The sequence below is a fragment of the Aythya ferina genome (genome assembly GCF_964211825.1).
Source record: "Aythya ferina genome assembly, chromosome: 21".
In the NCBI taxonomy this organism is placed as follows: Eukaryota; Metazoa; Chordata; class Aves; order Anseriformes; family Anatidae; genus Aythya; species Aythya ferina.
The window spans coordinates 7,245,858-7,260,756 of NC_140319.1; the positions used below are offsets into that span (position 1 = coordinate 7,245,858).

The window sequence follows — 14,899 nt, forward strand, 5'->3', positions numbered from 1 at the left end:
CGAGGGTGGCTCCAGCAAGGCAGAGGTGCCACCACGGGCTTGCTAACTGCATGGCACCAGCTCAGGAAGCCTCTTGCTGCTCCCTCCTTTGCTGTTTTGGGGACAAGCAGTCAAAAAGATCTTTTTCAGTTTACTCCCTGCAGTAGCAATGTGCCTCATCTGGGACAAGGGAAGGGTCTTCCTGCTACACTAAAGGTGAGCACGGTGTGTTTTCAGTAGGTGCACTCTCCATATTTTGGCGTGCACAAACCTATCCTGTTGACAGCTCTGCCCAGGGGTACCCTGCAGTGCCCAGCCCGCTGCATGCCCCAGCTGTCTCCCCAGCCTGTCCAGCCAGGGACAGTGGCAGGCAAGCACATGACATTTCCCTGCCTTTTCTCTCCACATCAGGACAGCTGGGCGAGACACACGGCCCTGGTGTGTGGTTTCCGTTCCGATATTCTGCTTTCCAAACCCACACCAAGGAGCACAGCCTTCTCCTTTGGTTCTTTACCCATCACGGCTGGCATCACCCCGAGAGGTTCAGCAGGATGTCCTGGCTCATGGCTGCTCCTCTCCTCTCTCCGGATGCCTCTGTGGTTTTGAGGCACGGGAATACCTTTTTGAACACCTCTCTTCCTGCGCAGCTTTACATTTAACTGGCAGGACTTATCCCCCAACATGGGTACGAGTGGGATGGAGCCATGTCCTGCCCCAGGGACCTTCAGACCTAACACGTGCATCCTTTAGCAGTAGCTTGCAAGGAAAGACAGTGAAAAAAGTGACGGACCAACCACTCCCAGGAGGGCGAGCTGTATCTAATCCTGGTGCTCATCCCGGCCACGGGTCAGCACAAGTCTGCAGTGAAGCCACAACCTTGGCTGGATTCGAGCAGCAGTTCGCTGACAGCTTGCTGGAGACGTGGCTGCCGCAGCGAGCCGAGCTGTCAGCGCAGTGCTGCACTGCTCTGCCCTGCCAGCCCACCCCTGGGGGGCAGGCAGGGACTCCTCACCCTGACCGGGGGTCCCAGCGCTGTGCGCAGGCAGCGGTGTCACCATCTCTGCAGCACTGGGGGAGAGCAACACCCAACACCCCGCCACGGGGCTCCTCTTGCCCAGGTCAGCTCCTGGATTCACAGGAGGGATGGACACGGCGCTGCTGAGGCTGCTGCAGGCTATCCCATCCCATCCCATCCCATCCCATCCCATCCCATCCCATCCCATCCCATCCCATCCCATCCCATCCCATCCCATCCCATCCCATCCCATCCCATCCCATCCCATCCCACCCGTATGCTCCATGGGCACAAGTCCCAGCGCTGTGCCAGCACCCACAGGGCAGTGAGCTCGCTGTGTCCCTGCACAAAAGCATCCCAAGACGCTTCCTATTTTCCATGGAAAGGACTTTCTTAGCAATTAAACACATCAGCTCCCAAAAATAAAAGCCATTATCGCACCTTGAGCTGACGCATCGCCCCGATGGGTCCTGCCTGCCTCACCATAACGTCAAGTGACAGCCTCGGAGGAAGCCCGGTTGCTCCCTCCCTGTGTCACTTGTCTCATCTCAGCCTCTCCACTCTGAAACGTTCCCTAAGGAACACAAACGCCCGCCACAGGCATGCCCACGAGGAGCTCTTGCAGGCGTTCAGGTGGCAGTGAGGAGGGCTGAAGGTGCTCACCGCGTGGCAGGGAAACCTCCACGGCAGCAATGCCCGGTAACAGCTGCGGGTGCTGCTCTTACAGCTGCAGACAGCATTACACAAAACCGGGAGCCGGACTTCATGAACTTTTTTCCACAAAACCAGCTGCCCTGTGCTCAGGGTAATTCTTGATCAGTGCAGAGGAGTCCCCTGCCTGGCTGTGGACATGCGGGAGGACTTTTGGCCCAAAGCTGTGCTTCAGCTCCCAAGTACCAAGGTGCTGAGCCCACACCGCATGATGCTGTGCAGCCATCCCTTTGTGGTTCCAAATCTAAGCTGTTATTTTGCTGTGACTCCTAGAGATTGAGTTACCCTTCTGACACAGGATGAAAGAGGACTACGCATGAAAAGCAAGAACTTAAGGCACAGCTAAGAACGGCCCCAGCAGATCACAGCGAAGGTCCATCTCACCTCCTGCCTCACCTGACAGCAGTTGCTGGAAAATGCTTTGAGAATTGCCACAAGAACGTGGCAGGCGCTTTTCCCCGTGCATTTTTCCAGCTTTGTGATATTTGTGGACATTTAGCCTCACTTTAGGGGATTCCTGCACCGGTGGTTATATTCAAATCACCGCGTTTAGCGATCCAGTTGGGAAAACAAACGAAAACCGGCTTAAAAGCAAGCCCTGATGTGTCCTGCACGCCGTGCTTCTCAGGGTCACCTGCGCAGGCAGAGCCCCCGTGTTTTAGGCTGTGCACGAGCCAGCGTGCCCCGTGCATCCCGCCGCGAAACAGCACCCGGGCACTCACGTGTCTGCGGCGGGCTGGCCGAAAACGCAACCTGGAGCAGCAAGCATCCCTCCAGGGGAGCGAGGAAGACATGCAACTTACTGTCCAGGTGGCCGACTTGGCTGTGCTGGATTGCTGGAAGGTCACCTCGAAGTGGTGGGGACCCGGGTAGTCGGTGTTGGAGGGGATGACGGGAGCCGGGGACATGGCGTCGAAGGTAGAGCTGGGCTGCGAGTAGGGCGAGTGCGTGGGGACATTGGAGGTGTGCTCGGAGCTGTAGGGGCTGGCGGAGGCTGCTCTGCTGCCGATGCTCTGATCCATGCTGTTGTTGAGCAAATTAAACTGGGACTGGAGGAAGGGAAAAGGGGAGGAGGGAGGAAAAAAAAAAAAAAAAAAAAAAGACAACACCAGCCAGTTTAGAGACATGGAAACCTCAGCTGCACTTCTTCAGGACTTCGGGTGTCCTGTTACAGCCTCCTTAAAGGGCCAGCATGCGGGGAAGAGGAGCCAGAGGAGCTGTTCTGGGTCCGTGTGGTTTTTAAACTGGTCACCACTTGTGTGAAGGGTGAACCTAATACATGTAAGTCACCCCCTTCTACCAGCCTCATCCCCACTGCAGGCAGCCAGATGCCGAGATCCCCGGATTTGTCGCATTTGTGGCTGCAGAAAACTTTTTTTTTTTGTTAGCAGGGGGAGCAGGAATGCGTTTTGGGGGTTTTGCTAGGATAGGGGCAATGTCCTACTGCACCGAGGGGGGGGAGCGATGATCGCTGCACTACAAACTCTGCTAGGCAAGGACCACAGAAAGGCTCTTTTTGTCCTCAAAGTTCAGCAGGTTCCCAGCGCCCCACCAGACCCATCAAGGTTACAGATTTCCAGTAAAGGACTGCTCAGTGCCACACCTCCACGGCAGTAACACCAGCCAAAACCATGCCCTGTAAAGCAGGGCCAGACCTCACGCGGGGCAGGAGGGGACCGAGGGTCCCGCAGTGATGCTGGGAGCCGCTGGGAGCTGCTGGGAGCCACTGGGCTCCATCTGGGCTGTGGGATGCTGGCTGCCCCGAGAAAAGACCTCGCTCCTGCAGCGGGAAGGAGATGCCCTGTCCCCAGTAGCCGGAGCTTCGTGGTGCTCTGGCAGCCAGCCCCAGCCCCTGGATGCCTCCAGCTGGACCCTGCGAGCAGCTCAGCCTCATCGGGTGGCACTGCCTGCCCGAGCTGGTCGGTACCTAAAACCCCTGAGCAGCCGCCCTGTTTGCTGACAGCTCGTTCCCATCACATTTCTGAAAATCCGACCTGGTTCCCAGACATATTTTCTGCATTCATTCACCTCTCATGCGTGCACACGTGCGCACCATTTCTGGAAGGATTGCCCTGCCATGAATATGAAGAAGGAGCTCTGAATGGTGGTTTGTGTAATTCATTTCCTAGTTGGGGTGTTTGCTTTTAGTGGCTTTCACTGATGCAAGTTTAATTTGGGGAAAACCTCAAACCTACAAGTGCATAGCTGTGATGCGGCACACTGCAAATAAGGTCACAGAGCAAAGGTCCCGATTTGCACATCTACTGGCTCTTGTTCCATGCACACCGGGCCAAAACCTGGCTTTTTACTGTTTTTTCTTATTCATCTTCTGAACAATTATCATCAGATATTTCCAGTAAAAAGCTGGCAGCTCTTTTATCTGCAGGTGTAGCCTCAGCAAAGGACATTCTCAAAATTAGCACGGCTAAAGCAGCCTTAACCTTTCATCTGAAAATCAGACCTTTTTTTTTTTCCTTTTTCTGTGGTAGACAGGTAAACTAATATTTAAAAGAGAGAAAAAATCCTAAAGCTAACCACTTCGCCAAGCAAGTAGAATGTTTTTCCCCCAGATCTGCAATCCCTGAATTGCTCAGGGGCTGCCCCCCAGCTGCTGAGCACCACCGACGGCAGCCCTGGAAGCCAGGAGGCACCAGAAGGCAGCGATATTTGTCAGCCCACCCCTGGCCAGGAGCAGCAGGCTCGGTGATCTGCCTTTTCCCTCGGAAGGCTGCCGGGCTGCGAGGCTCACAACTTAGGAATCAAGAGACGTGTTTTGACTTGGGATCCAAACCTCACCCAAACGCGTACGATGTATAATGGCTTAAACGCAATCATCCTTCCCCAGGAAAGTTCTCCTGTTGTCTGCATCTCTCGCAAGGTCGTTGGAGTCTGTGACTAACTGGAGGAATGCTGAACAAGATCCGACTTGCTTTTACAAATACAGCCATTTTCTCCCCTAAAAACATGTGCAGAAACCCCTCTATTCCTCCTCGCTGCTCTATAAATAGCCCTGCTAATGATAAACAACGCCCATCCGGGCTTTCCACAATCCCAGAATTTACCTGGAGAAAAATTTACAAGAAACTGCAGCAAAATGGGAATTAAAAGTGCCCGTGGAGAGCCGCTGCCACCCAGCTGGGAGCCTGCCCCCCACTGCCGGCTGTCAGCAGGACCCCAGGGACGGGGCAGCCCTGGTGACACCGCAGCGGGCCGGGAGGTGTGAGGCACGTCGCACAGGAGGAGAAACACAAGAGGAACAAGGATCGTTGATTTTTAGGGGAGCACTGTGAAACCACAGCCCGAATAACCCATGGAAATTGAGACTGAATCGTTTTGTTCTCCTGCAGTGACCGGGACGTGGAAGGACTGCAGGGAACACGCGGAGTGCACACCCTCTGCCCAGCCACAGGCAGATTTTTAGGAATAAACAGAGAGTACCAAGGAGCAAACAAGCCGACTTTTAGCACTGACACTGCACACGCATGGACACAGCCAGACAAAAGCAGGCTGGGTTCGCACCGCCAGGCAGCTCAGGAGTGGGTGCCGGCCCAGTTACTCATATCCTGTCGAAATGGGAAATAAACAGGAAGCTTTTTGCCTCCTGGCGATGCCTGCTGCTCGGGAGCTAGCACGCTGGAGCTGCAGCGCAGAGAGGGAAGGCGTCCCCTGGAAATGGCAGGGAGGATGGCTGGAGATGTGCAGAGGGAAGGGCAGCTGGAGAACGGGGCTGACTTAGGCCACCATCCTCAACTGCAGTGTTCAGATTAATTTTGGTACAAGTGAAGATGTATGACATAAAAGAGTGCTTTCTCCTAGAAAATTCAACACCTGAATTAAGTGAATCAGGTTCATTTGAGTCAGCTGATGCTTCTTGGGCTATATAAAGGTGTGAAAGCCAGCTGTAGCTGATTAGAAGATCTCCTTAAGCCTTTTTCAGCCCAATTAATACTATTTCTCTGCATGTTTTATAGGGTTTTTATAAGCAGTCTCACTAGTCTATCCAACTCATGGGACATTTTGGTTACAAAGCACCAGGCAAAGTCCCCAGGTATCCGGCAGGGATACACAGAGCCAAGTGAGTACACGACTGACTCGTCTTTTAAGACTGAGTTAATTTTGGAGACGTTCTCTTAGCAGACCAATCCAAGCATGGGTGTTTGTGTGTATGTATGTCAACAAATCCAATGCAGTGCTTATGTGTGTATATGCAAATATATATATATGTGTGTGTGTGTGTGTTCATACACACAGCTATATAAATATCCACAGGGATGCAGTGATAGCATCCCAAGCAGCAGCATTACAAAGAACCCAGGACATACGTGCTTCTACTACTCACATCAGACAAAAAGGAGCAATGAAATAATTTCTGGTTGGGAAGTGCAACAGCACACCTTTCTGTCTGTATCTGTGTCTGTATCTAAGTGCTTTTGGACACCAGACAGCAGATCCAAAAACCTTTTGACTAAGAAAGCAGCCTCAGCCCTGGAGGACAGGGACAAAACTCTGCTGCCCGCAAGCACAGGTGCTATTTCACCTGCTCTACCCTTCCAGCCTCTAAACCATGAAAGGAAAAGATGCCTGGGGATGCGGCACATGCCAGGAGCTGCAGTGCCCGCATCTGAGAGGGGAACCAGGGCTTGAGGTGCCGAGCACCTCCGAGCTCCGCAGGCAGAGTTTTCTCCTAAGGATGCTCACAGCTGCCCTTCGCCTTTAGCCGGGTTTCTCCAGTGCAGGCACACCCCAGTTTGCATATACAAGAGGTTAGGGAGCCCGTGTCCATTTCTACAAAAGCTTTAAGTCACCCTCTGCAACACACAGCACGGGAAAACACGAGAGAAACGCGCACCGAGCCCATGAAGCTGCGACCATCCCAATTAGGCACAGCTCATTCTCCTCACGCTGCCGACTGCCTCCGGTGCAGAGAGTGCCGGGTCCATGAGGTGGGTCCCTCCACATCCCCGTGTCCCCTGCACATCCCGGGCAGCAGCAGCACGAAGGCTCCGTGGGCACACAGCCGCACTATGCTCCTGCCACGGCGCCAGGGCACGTCTCTAGACAAGGAGCAAGAAGGCAAAACCCCTTAGCAAAGAGAAGCACCTACCGTGGTGTAATGCTGCATCGGGTCGCTGATGTACAGCATTTTAGTCTTCGTGGGAGTTATAGACCAGTGGGAACCTTCCCGGCAGAGGAGTCATGGGGTCGGGGGGCGATGGAGCAGGCGGCCGGGGAGCTGCGGTGCCGGACCATGGGGAGCGGGGCCGCCGAGGCAGTGCCAGGGATGCTGTGCTGGCCACCTGTGTGCAGTCTGTTGGCTTTTTTTGCTTTTTTCATCTCCCTTAGTTCTGTCAACTAGCTGCATCCAACAACAAAACGGGGCCCACCCCCTTCTGTCCCTCATGACTATTCATTAAAGCGCGGGGCAGGCCCCAGCTTGCCCAGCGATGGACTCGGCTGTACCAACCATCCCCACCGAGGGGAGCGGGGGTCCTGCTCCGTAATTAAACCCAGCCAGGCTTAATTCCAGAGAGCTGCTTGCAGCGTCGCTGGAGTCAAACCCCATCCCAAGAGAAGCCTTTCTCCGCAGCCAGGGGTGGCTGTGGCTGAGATAACTCCAGCTTGTGCTTGTGGAGCTGGATGTGACAGTCATGGCCATCACTCTGTCCTTCTGTCCCTCCATCCACCCCAATCTGGGCCCTTGGGGTTTCTTTCAGTTGCAGGTCAGTAGCATTACAAACCACATCAGTAGCTCCCATCAGGGCTCTCCTGGCTCAGAAGCTCCTGGAGGGCCCATTGACAAAACTGCCCGGAGGCCAGGTAGCCTCCCGTGTCCCAAGCCTTACATCCGCTAATAAATGCTCTGCTCCCTGCCATCCTGTCTTATTTCGCTGATTTGTTTCACCGAGAGATGTTTTGAGGAAGCCTAACGAGTTAGATGTTTACCCAACATGTGGCTGAAAGCAGGGCGCGACGTCAGAAGCAGCAGGACTGCCGGCTACAGCACAAGCCCTGCGATGAGTCAGGTTTCTTTATGACTCGAGGCAGGGGCAGGAACGGTCCTCACGTCAGCCAGAGCCCACTGCAGAACTCCGCATCTTACAGCAGGGGGGGAACCCAAAGAGTGGTGGTTGTATTGTCAAAGATGGAGCCCGTGTGGATCACCCCCCTCTGTACACCGGTGTGCATGCACGGACCCACGCACGGCCAGGTCACAGCAGCACCTGAAGGTCCTGAAGCTGGGAAAAAAGCTTCAAGAAAAAAGCTTCAAGAAGCTGCATCACTTCACCTGTGCGTTTATTTTCGTGCACATCAGCCTGCCACGCTTCCCGGCGACAACAGCTAGCAGGAGCTCGCTCTGAGCTCAGCACTGCAGCACGCAGTGGTTGCACGAGGGGGCCAACACAGATACGTACTGCTGGCTCATTGCGGCGAGCGAGGGCTGGGAGCTGGCTCTGCCTCTGTGCTCCTTGCCCCCGTGAGCCCGCAGCCTGCTCACAGCAGGAATCTGCTGCAGGTGGCTTCAGTCACGGCAGCACCAAGGAGCCAAGCAAGGCCGAACATCAGTGCAGGGACAGCTCCACGGTCATTAGCACAAGGGGCTCCACCTGAGCCGTCTGCCAGGCTCAGCCTCCTGCCCCGCTGCAGACAAAGGCCCGCAAGAGAGGGAAAGTAAGCTGAAAGCGAGGGAAAAGGGAGCTGGGGGAGGGGATGCAAGCTGGCGAGGAGGGAAACGGGGGCTTTGTGGAGGGAGATGCTGAAACGGCCAGAGCTGCCTCATGCTGGGGAAGGGATGGATGCTCCCGGGAGGCTGCAGGGCTTGGGAGGAGCGTGAATGCGGCAGCATGTGCTCTGGGGGCATTATAGAGGCCCCCACTGCCTTTGAGATGTCTGGTAGAGGATTTTTAATGCCTGGCTGGGCAGGGGGAGATCCTGAGGCCAGATGAGCAGTGGTTACACTGTGTGAACCAAGCCCTTGGCTTTCAGAGATGGCAAGCTGATCTCTGTGAAGGGTTTTATCCCTGGTGCACCTCCAGCACTCAGGAAGAGAGAAGCACGGCCTCAGTGATTTTAAAGCTGAGCAATTTTTTGGAGCCCGTTCCTAACAGAGCACATCCTAACCAGCAAATTGGAGAGATTTTTGTTGCCAAAGCCAGTTCTTCCTGCCGTGCCCTTCCTCTCTGAAAGACCATTCAGAGGAGCACCCAGCTGAGCCCCACTGCAGCAGGGAATGACGTGGCCCTCCAGAAGCCCTGGCTGCAGAGCAGCTTGCAAACAACTTTACTACACAGCATGTTTACACCTGAGTAAATTATACTCTATTTCTGTTGAGGTACTTGAGCTCCACTGTCATCACAGCGCAGAAGCCCTGCTGCATGTTTAAGCAAGCAGGAGGAAGATGCACGTGCCCAGCACAGAGCCTGCTTCCTACAGTCACTGTGACCGCTGCACTTTACCTTGACTGGGGCAGCTGCCTTCTTGCTTCCCAGCCCCCAAACTGCGACTGTCATTGGTGCTGCTGTTGAGAATGGCCTAGAGGATGTATTAACACGTAGCCACTAGTTTACTGACCTCTGTACCACAGGGCTGCAAAACCGCAGCACAGTCACTTTTATAGGTTAGCAGACACCAAACAAATAATGGAAGTGCTGTACCTGTGGTATTTCTGTTTGGTTTATGAACCGTCAAGCTCCCATTTTCTACCCTAAAGCCACCCAGTCACCAGGAGGAAGACAAGTCTGTATGTGAGGTGCGCTCACCATCACGGAGTCGTTGATGCCTCTCAGCTGGAACACATCCATCGTCACCTCCGTGCGGTTGGAGACCTCGCTGCTGCCTGCATGGCTGGATGGAGGGAGGTCGAAGTAGGTGCTGTCTGGTTCCCTGGGAGAAAGTGATGGCAGATGGTCAGCTCTCCAGCACAGCCTGCACCATTTTGAAGGGCCACAGATCACAATAACAGGCTGGTCAGTGCTGGCAGGTGCCCTCTCGCCAGCACGCTGTGCTACAGGGGCATGGGCAGGGGCTGGTGCTGTGCTGCTGGGGCCAGAGGAGCTTCCCTCAGGCAAGGCACAACGGACATGGGCTGCTCCTCTCTAAGCAGAGATGAGTCAGTGCCTCCTCTCCCCAGCTGCCGTGGAGGCACTCTGACCTTGCTGCCCAAACACCTTTGTCTCCTCCAGCAAAAAGCGTGCCCAGATGCTGACCTCTGATGTGCACGAACACCCTTTGTTGCGCTCGTTCCTTTGGCTTTATGTCTTTATGTTGCGTGTTGGGAATCCTGGTGGTTGCACAACCCTTCTCAGAAACAGTTTCCAAAACCTCTGTGGGGCCCTGCACTCAGTGTATGCAAACTCCCCAGCCTCTGACTGCATAGCATCACCGAGGTAAGGCAGTTTGGGAGATGAAATAGTCTGAGCAGAGAGATTGGAGCCTGGGAGCAAAATTCTGAATGCAGAACAGGAATATGTGAAAACTGGAGCATGTGAAAGAAACTTGTCTCCCCCCAGGCCATATTGATGGGATGTGCTAACACAGATTGCACAGCAAAGGGGCACTGCTGCCTCAACACAAACGATCAAATACCACTTACAGTGTGCTCCAGAGGTGCTCAAACGTTGTACCTTCATCGGCTGGAGACGACTCAGACATCTTTGCAGAGGGGGAGTCTGACAAAGGATAAATCACTCTAGAGGCAAAGAAAAACAACAGGGTTAGCATTGCTGGAGAGCCATACCTGATCGAGGGGGGCAGCAGGAATCCCCCACAGCCTCTCAGCGCCTTCCAGCACAGTGTTGGCTTCTGGTTTTGCACAGAGAACGGCCAGCAAAGCACCACGGCCGTGTCCTTGCAGCAGCCCTCTGGCTGCAGCTTTCTCATAAGGGTGGTGTTTCGGGTGATGACAGCATTCTTACACAGATGTGGGTATTTTGGAAAGGGCCGAAGTGGCAGGGTGCTTGGATGCCAGCCCATTTCTGCTAAACGCCGATCCTGTGACTCAGGGCTCCCATCTGAGATGCTTACAGAGCGCTCCAGCAGCACCCAGCACTGCCACACGCGGCCTCCCCAGCCCTGGGGCACTCTGACAGCTATTCCTAGCCATCGTTTGGGACCGGCTTCATTCAGTAAAGGGCTTAGATTTCTCAGATATACCAAACTCTCGAGTATGAGGCCTCTGAATAAAACCGAAACCTCAAGTTAGGTAGCAAACAAAGTCTCACAGTAAGAATCAGAGCCAAAGGGGCCCTTGGTGCTGCTCCCCTGAGAGCACCCTGCCTGCCCAGCTGCTCAGTGGCCAGCAGAGGAGTGGGGAAACCCTCTTCTGCAAAGCTGGTGCACACAGGGCAGGCCTTCGTGCCCCTGAATCAGGGCAGTGCCAGGAGTTCAAGACAAGGGCTGGCCCCTGTTGGCTGGTATATGGAATATCCTCCTGCTCCGAACAAGGCAAGGCAGGAAGGCAGGAGCACAGCAGCACCCAGCACCTGAGCTCAGGCACCTCCAGAACCCAGTGGCCACTTCAGGAAGTCTGCTTGTGCTCTGTTACAGTGTTGCTCCTGGATCCTGGTTTGTCCATGTTAGGCACAGGACAATTTTTATCCCAGGAATGTTATTTGCCAACAGACTAATGTATTTTTCTCATGAACTTTTAGTTGCAAATACCCAGAAATCCGTAAAGGTATAAAGACAGCTAAGGAAACTCACACTGAAGACACAATACAGGCACCTTTCAATTTACTTGTTCAGGCATTAAAATGACCTTCCCACTTCTAAGCAGCTTGCAAATACTATTGAACGTTATTTTATGCTTTCCAAGCAAACCAAGGCAGAAGCGCTGCCTCTCCTATAAAGGGACAGAAGCCTTACTGAGAGAAGCGCCCCATTTACCCAGATTGCATACAGGAAATATGTAGGAAAGCCAATTTGGTGAAAGTTTTCTGAATGCTGCTGTGCTGCACAGCCACTGAGCCACCCTTCATCCCGTCTGCTCCTCCTGCCCCTGGCTGTGAGATGGGGAGGGAGCTGTCCCACCTACACCTGCACCGAGTGCTCAGCACTGCTCCTACTTGCTCCTACAGCCAGGCTCTTTGTGGTCACCAGGCCCCATGGAGGAAACCCACCAGAAATACGTATGGCTACGAGTGCCCATGGGTGGCCACCGTCCGGTCCTGCTTTGCAAAAACGTGGTTCTGTAAGAGCAAGGGCGGTCTGTAGCTGCTCCAGAGCCTGCAGACATGCTCAGAGAGAAAAGACAACACACAGGGGGTGCTTCAGGCGTTGTAACACCCAGGAAAGCCGCCTTGTTTGCCTGCTCTTTGGAGAAATGGGTGACGATACGTGGCAAAGCCTGGCGTGACCGCATGGACAGAGCACGCCTGGCTCAGCTGCAATGTGCTGCGAGCCACAGACAGCCCGAGGGTCCACAGCATCCCGACCTCTTTCTCTGAGCATACCGGGACCTTTTTTGGGTGCCTGTCCCCCTGCCAAGCCCCTGGGAGAGGCAGCGTGCTGTGGAGGGCCGGCCCGCAGCCATCTTGAGCAGCCTGCTGCCTTCCTCGGCACGCCGCCACACCACACGGCCATCCTCCTCCTCCCCAGGAACCCCGGGGACAGCTTCCTTGCCCCTCCTGACACACACACACGGCCCAGCCGAGACCCGGTTACTCCTTTTCCCCAAACGAGGGTTACCATCTCGTTTCAACTCAGTACCGCCGTGTAATACTGAAAGCCCGAAGGCTTCCTGCTCTCCGCTCTCGGGCTGCTGGCCGCTGCGGGTGATGTTTGGGTGAGCCCAGCTGTGGGGCCGGCCTCGGGTCCCTTTCCGTGGTCCCTCCGAGTCAGCTGGAGGCTGGGCAGCTTCAGGAGACACTGCACCAGGCATTCAAACGAAAGCAGGGTGGTGTCCCCTGAAAGCTGACCCCACGCTGTTTTTTTGCCACGTCTGTGACTCACCTGAGCCACACAGCACCCACAGGTGCTCTTCCAGGAGGGCTCGGCACAGCAGCAGAGAGCTCTCCCCTCAATTCTGCTCGCAGAAGAGCCAGCTTGTGAAAGTCTCGTGTCCACCCACCCCTCCTCGTCCCACGAGTCAATGAAGAGAAACAAAAGGACGGCAGCAGCAGTTCTGAGAAAAGGGAAAGCTCAGAGCTGCCGCGGGGCTTCTGCTGGGGGCCTTACCCTGTTTCCATGTTGCCTTCCATGGCCCAAGGTGTCGGCAATGTCAAGAATGAGCCAGGCCGTTTCCTTCAGCAGAGAAAGCACCTCCGCACCGCCCCGTGCTGTGTGGTCATGATGGGTGACACCAGCTCTAACCACGTGGCTGCACTCGCTTTCAACAGAAAAAAAATCTGAATATTTTAAGGGCGTTTTGGAAGTTCCCTTTCTCTTTCAAAGCACAATTGGTGCTTGCAAAGCCAGGCCAGCGTCCTCTCACACCCGAACACTTACACTCCATGGTACAGAGAGCATCCTGGCTGTCAGCCTCCCTCATGCAGTGACTACTGCATGTTCTGGGAAGGAATCCCTGCAGCAATAGGGACAGGCTAAAGCCTGGCCTCTAGGATGGCAAGGAGTTGCAGAAGACTGCAGACAGCATCCCCCAAAGTTGGCGGCAACTTTGCTGGTGTAATTTGCTCTAAAACGAGGTGCTGTGGAGACATTTGCAGTCGAGCTGGATGGGAAGCAGGGAAGCGACTCAGCGGTGAGGTCCAGCAGAAGGAAATCACATCCTACTGGAAACAGCAGAGACCCTTGGCACAGGTTAAATGAAGGTGAGCTAGGAAGAGCTGTAGGGACTGATTCTGTCTTGCTAAAGCAGCATTACTAGATCACTTGGATGTAATTACCTCCCAGTGCCTGTAAACTATGCAAATAGCACTGGGAGGTGACTATCCCGGGGCTAAACACACTGGCAGCAGCGGCAGAGCTAGGAAACAGCCCCAGCAGCTTCAGCTTCTGTCACTTCCAGTCTCCCACATCACCTTGGAGGATCCACAGCCTCTGCAGTAACAGCGCCAGCTCCCCGACGTCGCCCTGACACCTCTTCCAGCACCAACGTTTGAGGAAAGGCCCGAGATAACACTTTGACTTCTGCACAGAGGAGCTCTCTAGTGAAACCACCGGGAGGATTTCCACCCTGACACCTCCAGAGACCCACATCTGCTTATTAAACTGAAGATCTCTTCAGCTAGGGAACGGTGCAGCAGGGGTCCTCTGTCCCTTCTGCCTCAGAGCAACACGGACATGATGTGCCTGGAGTGACGTGCGGTGAATGCTGCGACACAGGACTGTGTCGGGCACATGCAGAGCTGGGGGCGGTCTGCAGACAGGCCATTCACCTGATTTATTGCAGGCTTTTAGAGGAAGAAAGACTGAAACATGCAAACTAGGGGGCTCGGTGCGTGGAGCGAATGCTGCTTACATGATCTGCTTGTTTTCACGTGGGAGCTGCCACTCCGCATGCCTTCTCGGGTCTCCTCCACCATTCACTGGATTGTTGCTTCCCTCTGTTGCTAGTTAGTGCATTGCAGGGAAATTGCACAGCGAAAAATCAACTAGAAGTACAGGGACAAAGCCTGCAAGGAGGAAACAGCCCGCAGTTGCTTGCTCTGGGGACTTGGCTCAGTACACTGCCAGATTAGCAGTGACGTGGGGCTGCCACCTTCCTCCACTGAGCTGCCAGACTGTGCAGCACGGGTTGGGATGTGTCACTCCAGGGGCACAATTTCTTCTTATTTTAACCACTGGCTCTGAAAATATTCTTATAATTATTACAAATTCAGCTTCCCTCTTTCATCAGCATAAGGCAGGTAAGGGGTACCAGAAGTGTAACGAGGGGGACAAAGCCTTGCTTTGCAAAATGTAGATAGAATCCAAGGTCGCAACGTCACCTGTGCTCTTGTTCACTTGTCCCTGATTAGTAAATTCACACGTGCAAAACAATGCTTAGAAAAGAGGAGTGAGTGAGACCAAATCCTCTCTGACAGACACACAAGTCGACAGACAGGAGTCCCTCGCAGCTCACGGGAGGTGAGAAGAGCCGGCTGTCCCTCCTGCACCTGGCAGCCAAGCACCAGCCCTGAGTGCAGACCCAGTCCTGCTGACCGCACGGAGCCAGGCAGCAGGCAACCAGCCACAGCATCCTGCATGTGTCCAACCCCTCCTCTGCTTTTTATCCCACACTTGGCTGGTCTTTTCTCC

At 54.5% G+C, this 14,899-nt stretch overlaps 1 protein-coding gene across 4 annotated transcripts in view; it reads right to left on the reverse strand.

The window, feature by feature from the left end:
- The window catches only part of TP73 (tumor protein p73), a 35,656-nt gene that overhangs the window by 17,678 nt on the left and 3,079 nt on the right, over positions 1 to 14,899 (reverse strand). For 2 of the 4 annotated variants that reach the window (XM_084495117.1, XM_084495119.1), the window contains exons 2-4: positions 10,296 to 10,391; positions 9,463 to 9,586; positions 2,509 to 2,754 (exon numbers count right to left, since the gene is read on the reverse strand). In XM_084495117.1, coding sequence (XP_084351243.1) covers positions 2,509 to 2,754; positions 9,463 to 9,586; positions 10,296 to 10,391 — 466 coding nt within the window. Of the gene's footprint in view, positions 1 to 2,508; positions 2,755 to 9,462; positions 9,587 to 10,295; positions 10,392 to 11,820; positions 12,313 to 12,877; positions 13,007 to 14,899 lie in introns of those variants that run through there. The other 2 variants (XM_084495118.1, XM_084495120.1) reach the window with 2 other exon arrangements.